At 28.1% G+C, this 16,178-nt stretch overlaps 1 protein-coding gene and 1 long non-coding RNA gene across 2 annotated transcripts; one reads left to right on the forward strand and one right to left on the reverse strand.

Annotated features, from left to right (window-relative positions):
* Positions 1 to 312: 312 nt before the first annotated feature.
* Positions 313 to 8,716, reverse strand: LOC108456328 (probable fatty acyl-CoA reductase 5). Its single transcript, XM_053019371.1, has 9 exons — positions 8,583 to 8,716; positions 3,613 to 3,698; positions 3,416 to 3,519; positions 2,921 to 3,123; positions 2,547 to 2,647; positions 2,210 to 2,381; positions 1,832 to 1,993; positions 739 to 820; positions 313 to 623 (listed from the first exon to the last, which is right to left on the reverse strand). The coding sequence occupies exons 2-9, from the start codon at positions 3,689 to 3,691 to the stop codon at positions 336 to 338; spliced, it is 1,191 nt and encodes a 396-aa protein (XP_052875331.1). The 5' UTR covers positions 3,692 to 3,698; positions 8,583 to 8,716; the 3' UTR covers positions 313 to 335.
* LOC128280828 (uncharacterized) lies at positions 4,596 to 6,035 on the forward strand. The gene is made up of 2 exons (XR_008271010.1): positions 4,596 to 4,754; positions 5,672 to 6,035. It is a non-coding gene; the product is annotated as an uncharacterized LOC128280828 (long non-coding RNA).
* Positions 8,717 to 16,178: the final 7,462 nt, after the last annotated feature.

Genomic DNA, 16,178 nt, shown 5'->3' on the forward strand with positions numbered 1-16,178 from the left:
AATTTTGTCAAATTGGAAGACCAAATAAATTATTTCACATTTTTCTTTCTAGTTAAAGTACAAGTTAGTAGTTAAATACAATAGGATTGAAATATTGCAAAATGCAAACTTACATCCCTGTGAAGAATGCATAAGGCTTGTAAAATTCTGCTAATCGAAGTATAAACTTGACTCTACGATTAAGATTTGTATAGATTTTCTCGAAACGTTGACAACAAAGTTTGTTGATAAAATAAAATACCTAAAATTTAAGAATAAGAAGATGGAAAAAAGAGTTTAAAAGGCTAGTGAGGAAGAGAATAATTTGATGCAAAAATACTTGATAAAAGTAAAAATTAAGAACATACCTTCAGTGGGAGCACATATTTGATTTTCATGTATAGGAAAAATCTATTAATTGTGCTAAACACTATCAATTTACCAGCTTCTACTTTCTGCCCATTTGTATCGATCCATGGGTTTTTAGTGAAATAATAATGCGAAAGATTTCGCAGATCTGATAGTTTTAAAGGATTTTTGGATGAGGTTCCAACATGGTAAATGGTCTCACAAGAATATTGATGCTGTGCATAATGAACTTCTATGGCCACAACCATGACATTCACCACCATATCTACTGGTATCTACATATATAAATTAGAAATAGAAATTCATCAGCATGTTTTCCATGTCCAGTTCTAATTAATTATGCCTAGTTAAAGGAAGACGTTATCGAAAAATTGAAACTAGAATTCTCACCACATCAAGAGCAGAGTTAAGATTGCCAGGAAAACATGTCAGCTTCCCTTTTCCATAATTCACGAGGACGCTATCTATGGTTCTGTAAATAAGAAACCATCCATAAATTTTGTAAGTTGTCGACTTGGTGCATTTACGTGACACCTTTAAACCAAAGCTAAATAATCTATATTATATTATTCTTTAAATATTTGGCGAGTTCATGTCCTCAATTAATCCGTATCAATTGAGTTATATTTAGCGGAGTCATGTCATCCATTAATCGGTAACAATTGAGTTGGAAAATTATAAAAAAAAAAAATTGTTTTATAAAGTAAATTATTTATTATAAAAGTGTTTTTATTTAAAATTTTATATGTTAAATAAATAAAATCATATGGTGAGATTTAAAATTTAAACATAATAATTTATAACCCTTTAACTTTATCATTTCAATCAAAACTTTATTTGTTTATTATATAAATTATTAATTAATATATTTTCACATAATTTTTACTTACATAGTGGGTTTTCATAATCATCCACTACTACAACTACTATAATAATAAGAAAGAAGAATTATTTGATAAACTGATATATAGTAGAGTTTTTAGACTCCACAAATAGATTGAGGGTTTAACAAATATATTATAGAATGTAGTAAAAAATAAAATATTAAAATATAAATAAATGTAACACTTGTCACATTTTCAACCTGGTAACTCCACTAACAGTGTATTTATAATCACCTAATAATAATAAGTGTTTTTTAAGGAAAATAATAATAGTTAGTAAGACACATTGCACTCTAAAAAAATACCTAGGTTCAAATATTGGAGAAGATATTGTTCGAAGGGGTAACCATAAATCCCAAATGATTGACACATCCTTGTGGATGAAAATAATTATATAAAAATTATGTAAAAAATGAAAGTTTAGTTAAAATAGTAAATTTAATGTTTTAAAAATTAGTGCCTTAAACAATTTCATCATAATATTTGTTATTTTGTAAAAAAAATATTTTTTTAAACTTAATTAATGTTAAATTGACTTATAAGATCAAGGTAACCAGCAACTTAAATATAATAATAATAAATTGAATTAGTGTTAATACCTGACACCTTCAATCCAACCAGGGAAAGGTTGTTTGTAAGTGCTTGCAATTATTGTGGGGCGTATTATAACAAGAGGCAAATCCCCTTTGAATCTCTCTAAAAGCATCTCTCCCATTGCCTTTGTAAATACATACGTATTTGGCCACCCATTCAATTTTGCCCTGTATTAAAATAAACAAAAACTTGTAATTCATTATTCTTAACCATTATGATTGAGTTAATCATTATTTTGTACTTAAGCAATATGTTATCATTTTTATTTATTACAATTGAGGGGTTTTTTTTTTCTCTCTTTTAGTTTGTGATCATAGGTTGAACTTATATTATAGGATTTCTGTTGTCATGCATATATATTTGAGGTAAATATAGAAAGAAACCTTTCAAGGCCGAATTCCTTCATTGACGATGTTATTGCTTTATCTGGGATGCACTGATTTTGTAGTTGGCTTAGTTGTTCCTCAGCAAGTCTCTTTTCTTCAAAAATGTTCATGTCATTTCTTCTTTTCAATTTCTCTAATATTATTCCTATCTCTTCGCCGCATACATAAGCTAAAACAATAACAAAAAAATTAATAAAATTAGTAATCAAATATATTTAAATTTATCTAACTAATATTAAAAAGAGTTACAATACCAATTTACAAAAAAAAAAAAAAATTCTATTTTATCATTAAATTTTAGTTATTAAAATAAATTAAGAAAGATATACCATACCGGTTGAAATGTGGAGAAATAATTTTACTTTATCGCATTTCTTTCCAAAATTTAAAACATTGAAAGCTCCAAATGTATTGATGTCCAGCGCATCGTCATACCTTCAAAATGAAGATTAAAACAAGTTGGTAAATTACTAGCATCATTTATATGTTATTTTGTTGTAAATTTATTCATAACTCCAACGCCCTCTAATATTTAAAAGAAATTTTTGAGAACTATTAACGAGCTTTAATCAACATATATGGCATGTTTAAAATTTAGACCAAATTGGATGCAATAAAACTTAGCATAAAAACATATGAGATGAGGATGGTACCCATCGTTATACCTTTTTTCTTCGCTCCTCTAATTACAACATAATTTTAAAATACCTTTCACTGAAGTCTGTTGAGGCAGCCACATTTACTATAATTTGGATTTCCTTCTGCATTTCTTCTCTTAATTCTGAATCATTCAATCCCAGGTTTTCAAAAGATATATCACCTGCTACTGCTTTCACCTTATTTGATATCAAAGCATCAAATTTCGAACCCCAATTATTGCGAAGAATCTTAAACAATTCTTTGCTTATGATCTACATGCAAATTTTAATACATGTTAGTTTTATTTTCATTAGCGGCGAAACAGGGCCCACCCTTTAAAATGAATTTTTTTTTATTTAAGTCTTTTCAAAATTTTAAAATTTTAAATTGGTAAATGTAAAATTACATTTTACCCCTTAAAACTGATAAAATTTTCATTTAATTTTTTAAAAATAATATTTTTACTATCATAAAACTACAATTTAATTTCGTCCCCCTAAAAATTATTTTTAGCTTCTCCCCTAATTGGTTGAATAGGTAAAAATAGGTATATGTTTTATATACCTCATCATATAACCGTTGTTTGGCCGATTTGTTATTTGAAGCTCTCACAAGAAGATAAAGCTTATTGACATTCGGTTGAATCCTTAGTATCTTCTCGACAAAAACTAATAACCATGATAAACATTAAATCATTAAATATCAATTTTTTTTTCAATAAAATCACCTTTGGCATTGTAAAGAGGAAGTAAAAGTAATACCCTTGGCCAAAAATCCAGTTGCACCTGTGATTAATATGGTCTTGCCTTGAAAGAACTTGACTGCATTATCCAACTCCATTTCTAGACTGACAACCGCAAAATTTAAGAGAATATATTACAATGGAAAGAATATATATACTAGTTTCAACGTCACTACATTCGTGATTATTGTAATATTTTAATATAATTAATTTAACAAGTTACATACAAATATTAATCAAGACAATAATATAAGGAAAATTTTAAAGTTGAATTAAAAATATAAATAAATAAAAATATAATTTAATAGGAAAATATAAACATATAATTATGAAATAAAAATAAAATATGGTTCAAATGTAAATGTAGTAATATGGTAAACAATAAAATACTAATAGAAAATAAAATCTAAACAATGTATATCTTAAATTTTCTATTTAGATATCTTTTTAAAATTGTCTAGTGTTAAATCATCTAATTTTTATATTTTAATATGACACATATTTCATACATTGTAACGCCCCAATTTTTGGGAATTCTGTGAATGTTGGCATAGGTTTAATTATGTTAATGGGCCTCTAGAAAGCCCAAACTTAAGATAGAACCCAACAATTTTAGTTAATTTTTGTTCCATAAGAAAAAGGGGGTGAAATTATAAAATAGGACCTATGTGAAAATGTTTGAAAATGCTATAGGCTAAATTGACGTGGCCAAATAAATAGGAGTGCAAAATAGGAGGATTTGCATGACAAACCTCCCATTTTACATGAAGTGGCTAGCCATCATGTTGTTGTAGACAAAATGTACACTTGATATCCATAATTTATAGTACAAATTGATACAAATTGATAATAGGTTAGGTAAATGTTCCATGATAATGGGTTAGGTAAATGTTTCATGATAATAGGTTAGGTAAATGTTCCATGATAATGGGTTAGGTAAATGTTTCATGATAATGGGTTAGGTAAATGTTTCATGATAAGAATATCATGTCTTTTGTATTAAAGAATTAAATGGATGAAATATGAAGTTTTATTAAAAGAAAAAGGGGTGAAAAGAACAAAGTTTTGTCCATCTTTGTTCATCATAGCTGAAAGTTAGAGAAGAGAAAGGAGAGGAGAAAGCTCTTGAGTATTCGGTCATTAGGAGGAGGAAAATTGAAGGTAAGTTCTTGGTACCTTGCTTCTATTTTGAGGTTCATGAGTTCTTCTTGATTCTACCTTAACTCTTGAAGTATATTTTGATTTTTTAGTTGTGTTGTGAGCATTTAGTCATGAATTAAAATGAAGGAAATGGTTGTTGTTTCATGTTCTTTTGATGAAAAATGGAAGATAGGTGAAGTTGAGCCAAACAAATGAACATGCATGTGCCTTAGATGCTAAAGGGAAAAATCAGCTAACATGTTGTGCTTTAAAATGATGAAATGGAGATTATACTTAAGTAAAATCATAGATATGTGATGATTGATTGGTGATATACATGTTTAAATAACATGCATGCAAGTTATGTGTGAAAGAGTGATTTGGTAATAAATCTGCTTGGGACAGCAGCAGTAACGTGACTTTGGAAAATCACCATAAATTGTGGGAGATGAGTTAGAAGGTGAATAAATTATGTAATTAAAGCTTAATGAGTCTAGCTTCAAATGAAATAAACAAGAACATATTTTGAATTCTGTACAATGAGAAATTTGATTCGTAATGAAGGGTGGTCAGATTAGTCAAACAGTGAAACATGGGAAACTTTGAGAAAAATCTGGTATTGATTGGCTAAACCAAAAATTCTGAAAATTTTATGGATAGAAGATATATGAGTCTATTTTCAGGGAAAATTAACAGAACTTGATTTGGAGTTTCGTAGCTCCATTTATAAATGATTTAGTGACTGTTGCTCAGGAAGACAGCTTGCAGTGAAATTATGATTATGTGGTAAACATTGACAAAAATTTGTTAATGAGTTGCTTATTGTTTTCTTATAAGCTTACTATGATCTGTAGGTGTGGTTGGCCGAATATTATAAGGGGTTAATACGTAGTTCGTATTTGAATAGTTAGATTAATGTGTTAGTAATCCAATTGTAGGCGGTTCGTGTGTGGATCTCGTCAGCATATCGTCGCAAGCAGGTGTGTAACTAACACCCTCTTTCTTAGTCTAGATCGGCAAAAGCCGAAAAGCCGAAATGTCGAAAACCGGTATTTTGTAGATTTGCGAGTGTGCGAATGCTCGTGAGGTAAATCGATTAATGTTTTTGGTAAGCTGCAATGTTTGGACTGCAAAGTGCATGATTTCTGTGCCCTCGATATTTTTGGGCTTAATGGGCCAAAATTGGAATGATGGGCCAACGGGCCCAATTCGGTAAGAACCCTCGGTACGTGATTCTGTTAGTACGTGAAAAGTAGGAATATGCATGAAAAACCCTAAAATAGATAAATTACTGAAATACCTTTAAAAGTAGAAAATTTACAGTTTTACCCCTTTACCGAAATACCCTTAGGGTTAAATTGACCTAAATGCATGTTTGACTGTTGTTATTTACTGCATGCCATGTTGTTATTATCTGATGCATGGGACTGGGATATTGACGGAGGAAGTACTGAAAGTGGCTTGTCCACATACTGGAGGCTTTGCCTCAATTTACTGTTAACTGAGCAGCAAGGCTGCAACTGTGGAGTGTTGGGCTGGGTGGGTTGAGCTATTCCCCACATGGAGTGATGGCTAGTACGGGTAGAGTGTAGTGGTTGGTGGGTTGAGTAGTCTCCCCAAATGGGCTTGCATATGTTATTGATGTTGCATGTATTTTGAAATGGGCCTATGGGCCATACTGTTATCTGAATAAGGGGCTAAGGCCCGGTTTATTGTAATCTGAAAAGGATCCGCCCAGACCACTGTTACCCAAATGGGCTTGCATATGTTTCTTGATGTTGCATGTATTTTGAAATGGGCCTATGGGCCCCATCATTATCTGAATAAGGGCTAAGGCCCGGTTTATTGTAATCAAAAGGGCTCGCCCAGACCACTGCTATTACTGAATGGGCTTAGGCCCAATGGGCTTGAGTGACTTGGACTTTGAATGGGTTTTCCTTACACTCGAGTTTCCCAAACTCACCCCTTTTATTTTCATCCACGCAGAAATCCCCAACCATAGTGGGCTTGGAGTGTGAGAGAATTTGGAGTGGCCACCCGCTCGAAAGTTTGATTTTCTTCCGTGAACTGGACATCCTTTTAATTACGTTTGAGGTTTTGGGCTTTTAAATGTAATAAGGCCGCTTATTTATTTTTGATGGTTTTATATGTTTTATTAAGATAGGTAATATTTATATTTGATGTTGAAATTGGATAGCTTTAAAGGCGTTTTCAAAAACAAGAATTGTTTTCAAAATAACACAAAACAAGCAAAGCTTCCATAATGAAGATATTTTCCAAAGTTAATCACTTTTCCTAAAAAGGACTTAATCAAATCAGTTTCCTAGAAATATACATGACGTTAAGGTATGGCAATGGTGGTTTGCATGTCTAGGATTGGATCCGAAGGAGTTTGGTACTTAGCATGATCCGATGGACTCACCTCCTCTTTCCGGTTTCCTACCGGTGCATGACTTCCATTCACTTTAACCCTTAATGAATTAATCTTTTGAACATCAAGTACGATTTTCGGACTTAGAATGAATTTTTTTTTTATGTTTTTGATGTGGCATGCCGGATCCGGCCATAACTTCTGGGCCGGGTTTGGGGTGCTACATACATTATTATTAATTAGTTTCAAATCATAGATCTCATTATTTATTGTATATTATTTTTAAACATGCGACTGCATTCTAAATACCATGCATATGTATGTAATAGAATTTTAGTATATTTTAATTACTTACTACAATCTCAGTAGCCAATCAAAAATTAAAGTCAGAATATGAACATTTCTATTTCTATGATATTAAGTTAAAGTAGCAATCATTTTTACAAATATTTTTTTATCAAATTTCAAAAATTTTAAAATTTATGTGAACTAAATACTTTTCTTAAAAATGAAGTAACCAAAAATAAATAAATAAAAAATTATTTTTAAAATATTATGTACATTGTCATGTGACGTGTTAAATAATATGATAATTGATATACACTATTTTGTTATGTAATCTAATCATTAGTGAATAACAACTGGGTGATCAAAATTTCAATGCCATTAACTTTGGTACCTAAAATTGACATTTTGATGGTTATATGGTCAAATCAAAACTTTCAAATGGTGGAATGGTCGTATTTATAATTTATCTTTTGTTATAAATGATATACTACCAGAACATGATTACTAATATTATTATGGATTATTATTTTATAATTATTAATATTTAATTATAAAATTTACTACCTTATTTTTTCTATTAATTGCTAATTACAAAAAAGTATAGTGATAAATTTAGTTTTTACTGTTTATATTTTTTATCAATTTGAGTTTTATTCTTTTTTATAGTTAATTTTGACTCGTTGAATTTGACAATTAACTTTTCAAGAAAAGTTGAATTTGACAATTAACTTTTCAAGAAAAGTTAATTTGACTAACAACAAAAGAAATAATGATATATACTTGTGAGTTAAAAACTTTTAAATGTATAAAACTTTTTATTCTTGGTAACCACTTAAGCAAATTTAGACAATTTAGTGATGAAATTTATAATTATTGTTATATCTATAATAGTTTACTAATTTGCAAATGTAAAAGTCTTTATTTTTATTAATAACATATGTAATTATGCAATTTATCATCATGAAGTTAAGTATATTTAATATTGTTTTGAAATAATTAATGAAGTTCTTTTATACAAAGCCCATTTATGCTCATAATCTCTCTCCGAAAGAAAGCATATGATTAAGCATAACGAAGTTATCACGGATTAAAAAAACAAAAAATTAAGTAAAAAATTAGTTGAATATAAAAGGAACGTACGTAATAGTAAGTAGGCGTAAAAATAGTATCAAAAGTGGAGAATCACATACCTTGATTGACAAAAAGGGCCGTGGAAGAAGTTATGTTGGCTTGGAAAGCTTAGTAACCTCACTCTTATCACAAGTACCGTGGGAGAGTTTCTAATTTATAGAAGATGGTAACAGGTGATGTGATAGGAAATTTATTCGGTGGCGGCTACATCTATGCTATCTATACCTATATACGTAAATGAAAGGGTAAACAAATTCTCTGGGAATTTGTAAATTTCGCAATTAACACTCCATTTTAATAAATTTTTCATTTTGGTTACAGTCATTAATTTAATATTATTGTACATTTATTTTAGTCACTCATTTTATGTTCTTAAAAATTAAATTTATTTTTTAGAATTAATTTTAGTTTTTTTCTAGTAAAAGGAAAATCATGAAGTTTTATAAGGAATTACTTGAGGTTTTATAGGAAAAACTTAGATTTTTACAAGAAAAATCATTTTATCTTTTTAATTTTTTATTCTTTTCTTTTTAGAATTAATTTTAGTAAAAAAGAAAAGAAAAGAGAAAAATATATGCTATTTTAAATATTTTTCATTTTTTATAATTTTTAAAATCCTATTTTTCATTTTTAAAATTATTTTAATATATTTATATATTTTTAAAATTTTAAATTTTTATAATATTTTAAAAGAAATTGATAGAAATAATCACATTTGTCACATAGCATAAACCTAGTGTGCCATTTGACAGAATTAACTGCATTAAAGAGCTTCCACAAAAGGTTAGGATGCGAGAGGTTAGTTGATCATTTAAATTCGTTTTGAATTAACAGCTCAAATAATTATTCAAGTAGGGTATATGGTTGATTGGAATATATATTAGACGCACATGAAAAAGAAGTAAAACATTATTTTATTCGTATAATCCATAATAGACGCATGTTAACTTTTTTTAACGTTGAGACTATTGTATTTAAAATAGTTTATTAATGTAATAGCTTGCAAGCTAATTTAAATTCTGTATCTTAAATGATAAAATGTATTATGTGTGAAAAAGTTTTTAAGCAAATGTAAAAATTCAATTAAATTTACATTTAATTAAGTCATTGTTAAAATAAATTGGCTGGTTAATTAGATAGTGATATGTTTAATCTAATATTTCTCATAAAAATAATTAAAAATAATAAATAGAAATAGAGATTATTAAAAACAAAAAATATTGAAATTGATATAAACTTATAAATATTATAAAATTAATAAAACATATTTAATAATTTTTATATATATTTTAAAGTTTTATATCAAATTTTGTATTCAATAGTTTTCTTAAATTTTAACTTTTATAACTATATTAATATTACTATCATTAAAATATAAAATAAGTGTTTAATTAAAATTTGTTAGCGGGGCAAAATTATATTTTATGAGCAGTGATTAATAAAGTTATAGGTAAGTTTAAGAGTATAAATGAGGTTAGCAACATATTCTAGTTTAATTTGAGAAAAATCAAAATTGATTTGATAATTATGCAGTTAAATTGGATCTAAAATAATTCAAGTTATTAAGTGAGTTAAATTCAAACAGATTCGATGTATTTTAAATATTTTATATTTTGACATTATCTTTTTACCTTTTGTATATATTAGGTACATCATAATCTTATTTATCGAATCAAAGTTTAGTTAGTAAAGAGACACCTCTATCTTTGTTTATTAATTGTTAACCAGGAAGATTAACGGAAAATGATGGTTATATGGTGGACGTATGGAAAAGAGATCTTTTAGTGCGGGAGTTTAGGAATTGAGGAAGAAAAAATTTAAGTATGTAGTGTGTATGAGTTGTTTGTACGGTGTAATTTCAAAGATCAAGCGTCAAAGTGGACTAAAAATAAAAATAAAAAGATTGAAATAAACTTAGCTATCAATTTAAGAGGTTAAAATTTTATTATCCCATTATTTTACATGGAAAGTGGTTGGTATATGTTTATCTTTTTCTGTTGGGAAGCATGATATTTGTAAGATAATGTAGACAAATAATTAATTACAATCTTGGTACTTAACAAAATTATGAATTTTAAAATTTCTAATTTTCAATAATTTTAAAGATTTTATGATATGAAGGTAAAATAATTAAAACACCAAATGGTATACAAACAATAATATAAATACAATATGATTGCATAAATACATAAAAATAATTATTAACGTGTTAAAATTTATATAAATGTATAACATCTTAAATACATTTAAAGAAATGATACATGATATAAAATAGAAAATTAAAACGTTAATTAGGCTTGAAAATTCTAGAACAATATGACCATGAGAAATAAATAAAATATTAAGAAATAACTAAAAGTAATACTAAAAATATGAACATAGTACAAAAAACTCATATAAGTATATAATAACTATTATTACATAAATAATAATAATACAAACATGATACAAATCGAATTTTTAATTGATTTAATTCTTAAATAAATGAACAAAATAAAATTTATGGAATGACTTGAAGCATGACACGGAAGATATTTAAAATATTAAAATAGGTCATGTGAAGAAAAGTAAAATGAGCAGAACAAAAACATATGCTAAAATTGATGTAAAATGAATTATTAACATATAAAATGTTATATAAATTTTAATACTTTACACACTAAAAAAAACATGATACAAAAAAAAAAATTGAATCATAATGAAATATTATACGCCAGAACATGAATACAACATGAACTATGAAAATATATAAAGAAAACTAAAAATATTATAAATATGAAATAAATTGCATGACACGATAATTATATGAAAAATAAGTAAACGAAATTTGACAAAATAAAAATAAAACTACATAAATATATACAATTGTGTCAAAAAATTTACATAAAGTGAACTATCAAAGTGTAAAAGTTTATTTAAATTCATTACATTTTAATATATATATATATATATATATATATATGATCCTATAAACACGCAAAACTAACATAAAAATAAAAATGATATAAAATAACATAAGTACACAAATATATTGAAATTAAGATAAAATAAATTATTAGCATGTATCAATATAATATTGTAATACCCAATATACATCAAACACATCATTTTTATCCCAACAACTTTTCTCCAAAAATACTCATATAACAAAATTAATTTTACTAATCCATAATTAACCCTCAAATTAATTTTAGTCTTTCATATTATGTGTCTCAAAATCAGCAAAGCATATCCTTAAATTGAGCTTTCTCATTACTTTTATCTATTCTTATCTATATTAACTTAAAAATTCTTTATATATAAAGTTTATTTTATATACAAGTTTTATTGGAGTTCAAGCTTGGGTACTTAAATTCACTTATTGAGCATAATCAAGTGAGCTTGAATTATTTTATTACACCGTGAGGTGAATCCGAGCTTAAAAAATGATAATTGAGCTCAAGTAAAATATCAAACTTTAATTTTTGAATTCAATTTGAGTTCGAGCTTGTTACTATTTAATTTCACTTAATTTCATTACATCCCTAATGAATTGTATGTCCATATTAGAATAAATTCAAATCTAAAAATATATTTCAAAAACATGTACAAAATCGAATTTAATGCACAAAATTTACATATCAATAGGAAAGTGAAATGCTAGACATTGATGCAATCGGGTTCATATTTTCTACAATTTTTAAAGAGTTTGTCCATGCAAGTAAATGAGACTTTAATTATTTTACCTACACAACTACTCATAATAATATTAGTTTTTTATTTTTCTCTTGTCATGAGTTTTCTTTTTCTCTTGCATGAGTAAATAGTCCTCTCGTTCATCGAGTGATCTAGGTCGTAGTTTTCTAGTTTTTTTTTTTTTGTCCATTTATCTCTTAGATTCATAGGGATAATCCTTGCGCATAGGTTTCTATTGCTGATTTTGTTTGTGGACCTGTATTTCTAAGGTGATTTAAATCTTTTAAGGTTTTTTTTTAGTTTTTGGAGTTGACGATTTTTTTTCTCTCGAATGCATTACTGTGTGTGGATATGCTCCTTCATAGAGAGATAGAAGGTAACCACTATGTAAATCTTTTATATGTTTGTTTCATCTTGATTTGATCTCTTGAGTATTGGTATTAATTTTAAATTGGGTATAAGACAAAAGGAAGTGGTGAAAGATGAATGTTGATTGGAAAATTGATTGCTGATAAACAAATTAATAGGAGAGTAGTGGTTAGTGTCATTCAAAATACATGGCCAACGAAAGATATAGTAGATGTGAAGGATTTAGGATGGAATATGTTTGAAATTTTGATTAGGAGTGAAAAGGGAATGATGGATATTTTGAATAAAGGTCCTTGATTTGTAGTGGGATACATTTTAAGCCTAAAAATTTAGGAGAAGCATATGATTTTAAGGGAGATTGATTTCTCGAGAATTACTTTCTGGACTTAGGTGCACAAGTTTCCTTTGAAATTGCAGACTCACTAAAATGTGGTGAAGATTAGGGGTGCTAGGGAGACATTTAGATGTGGAAGATTTCATAAAGGGGAAAGGAATGGAGGTTTTTTTTTTTTTTAGAATATTGGTGGACTATGATGTAACAAGACCTTTGATTGCTGGATTTTGGTTTCTTAGGAAAGGAGGTGATAGGTTATGGGCTGAAGTTAGGTATGAAAGGTTGTTTGACATGTGCTATTTGTAACATCCCAAAATAGGGCCTAGTCAGAATAGTGATTTCGGGACCACAAATCCAACATCAATGTAGCGACGTAAAAAAAATTTAGTTTCGCTTGGTCGCTAATTGTGGTGATTTATTAAACATTTGAAAACCAACTTTCGATTTTATTAAAAAAGGGAGTCGCCACCGATCTTTTTTCTAGGTGTGACCGGACACCTAATAAACCATCCTTTTTTAGAAAAAGAAAACTTATTCTTGCACAAAAATGAGGGCCGAATTTAGGTCTACGTCAAAAGTCCAGAAAAAAATTGGGGTTCGGGAGTCAGTTACGCGCGAGGAAGGTATTAGCACCCTCGCGACGCCCAAAATTGGTATCTCATAAACATGTGTTGACTTGATTTTCAAAAATACGAGTTCAATATAATATTTAATCGTGATCCGATTGAAAAATGAGAATTTTTAGTTTTCGATTTTTTTAGAAAGGGTGTCCCGTTTTTTAACACAAGCCGACGAATTTCACCCAACATAGCGATGAAATCGATAGCTTTCTAGGTGTGACCGGACACCTAATAAACCATCCTTTTTTAGAAAAAGAAAACCAACTTTCGATTTTATTAAAAAAGGGAGTCGCCACCGATCTTTTTTCTAGGTGTGACCGGACACCTAATAAACCATCCTTTTTTAGAAAAAGAAAACTTATTCTTGCACAAAAATGAGGGCCGAATTTAGGTCTACGTCAAAAGTCCAGAAAAAAATTGGGGTTCGGGAGTCGATTCTGCGTGAGGAAGGTATTAGCACCCTCGCGACGCCCAAAATTGGTATCTCATAAACATGTGTTGACTTGATTTTCAAAAATACGAGTTCAATATAATATTTAATCGTGATCCGATTGAAAAATGAGAATTTTAGTTTTCGATTTTTTAGAAAGGGTGTCCCATTTTTAACACAAGCCGGCCAATTTCACCCAACATAGCGATGAAATCGATAGCTTAATATTAAATCGGTACATTGCCTTATTTTTGAAATTAATTAAAACATGAGAAAAATATTCCTAAAGTGAGAAATTAAAAATAGATAAAGGACTTAAAAAAATTTATATCATTAATGAAAAATATTAACATGGAATACTAGAATATTAGAATAACAATAATAATGATATTTACAAAATAAAAACAAATCATGTACTAATAATAAAATAGGAAAAATGACATATTTGGTAATAATAATATAAAATAATAATATGTACATAAAAATACATATATATATATGCATATAATAAAAGTATGTAATAATAATAATAATAATATCTACAATAAAAGAAAATATTAGGAAGCGTACATAAAAAATATATACATAAAAATATACAACAATAATATAAAATAATAATATGTACAAATATATATATATATATGTATATATATATATACATATATATATACATATGTACATAAAATATACACTAATATAATAATAGTTATAATAATACTAGCAATAGTAATAATTTGTAATAATAATATATACACAATATGGTATTTAAAAATATATATATATATATATATATATATATATATAATAGTATTTAAGAATATATACATAATAAATACATAAGAAATATATAACTAATGGCATTAAAAATATATACATAATATATATAAAATACCTAAAAAAGGTGGAAAGAAGAGAGAGGGAGGGGGAAAGGAAATCGCCAAGGGGGGGTCGGTCACGGTCGATCGTCGGTCGTCGTCGTCATGTCAAGATCAAGCCCACCGTGGAAATGGTGGTAGGAAAAGGTAAATTTTTTTAACAATATATGTATATATAAATAAAGAAAAAACAACACAAAAAAGAAAGAAAAAGATTCGAAAGAAGAGGAAAAAAAGAAAAATGCAACCTTTTTATTGATGTTTCTTTTGTGTTCAAAATTTGAAGGATTTTGTGTTTGTCTCCTCTTTTTTTCAATCTTTTGTAAAATCCCCTCTTCTTCCTTTTTACATGATTTTGAATGGCTTTTATAGCCATCTTTTACATGATTTTTTTTTTTTTTTCTATTTTGTAGGTGGTGGTGGTAGACAATGGGAGGAAAAATGGGGCAAGTGGGAAAGTGGTTAGGTGGCTAGGTTTTTTATCTTTTTTGTTAGGTTTTTTTTTTCTTCTTTTTTTTTTGGGGTTAGGTTTTTTGGGGTAAGTTTTTCTTTTTCTTTTTTTTTTCTTTGTTTTTTTTTTGGGTTAGGTTTTTTTTGAGGGCTTAATGGGCTTTTGAATTGGGTTTGGGTAGATGTAAATGGGTCATGGGTTAAGGGTTTTAGTGGGTTTAGAGGTTTGGTTGGGTTTTCATATAATTGGGCCCGGGCAATTTGGGCTTCTACAATCAAATATTTATTTTATGATTATTATGACGTTTAGAGTATGAGACTATGCATGTGTTAAAATTTCATGAAGAAATTCTTTGAGTAAGGTGTCCAATTGGAAATTAGGGACTAAATTGAATAAATTGCAAAACTTGGATTCTAGGAGCAATTTGTATGAATAAATTTAGATTATAAATTAGAAGACCTTGGAGAGAAATTTTCCCAATTTTTAAGTTTTTGGACAAAAATAGGCTTGTATGGATGAAATTTTAAAGAAAGGGCCTAAGGGCATTTTGGTCATTTGGCATTTTAATGAAATAAAATGGGAAAAATGAACCAAAAATCAGCCATCTTCTCCCTTGTACCAACATAAATTCTCAAGCCCTCTATAGATAGGGTTTTCAAGCTTTTCAAGCTCATTAGTAAGTACTCTCAAGCCCCGTTTTTAATGTTCTTTACGTTTTTTAGATCCCGATAGCTTGCTCTCTCCATTTCTACCCATACTTCATGCTAGGGTTTAAGTTTAAAAATTTACCCATGCATGAGTTACTTGTATTTTGATGGTTTATGAAGGAATATGAAAGTTGGATATGTGTTAAACATCTTTTCCTAGGTGATTTTCATGAAAAACCCCTAAAGGGACCTTT

Source organism: Gossypium arboreum, chromosome 9 (genome assembly GCF_025698485.1).
Source record: "Gossypium arboreum isolate Shixiya-1 chromosome 9, ASM2569848v2, whole genome shotgun sequence".
NCBI classification, from domain to species: domain Eukaryota; kingdom Viridiplantae; phylum Streptophyta; class Magnoliopsida; order Malvales; family Malvaceae; genus Gossypium; species Gossypium arboreum.

What these genes read in the sequence shown, in the direction of transcription:
- LOC108456328 (XM_053019371.1), bottom strand. Translation starts at nt 3,691, where the DNA reads ATGGAGTTGGATAATGCAGTCAAGTTCTTTCAAGGCAAGACCATATTA. An exon ending in AACTGGATTTTTGGCCAAGG is followed by an intron (nt 3,520 to 3,612) that starts GTATTACTTTTA and finishes CATGGTTATTAG; the next exon opens with TTTTTGTCGAGAAGATACTA. An exon ending in TCAACAGACTTCAGTGAAAG is followed by an intron (nt 2,648 to 2,920) that starts GTATTTTAAAAT and finishes TTCATTTTGAAG; the next exon opens with GTATGACGATGCGCTGGACA.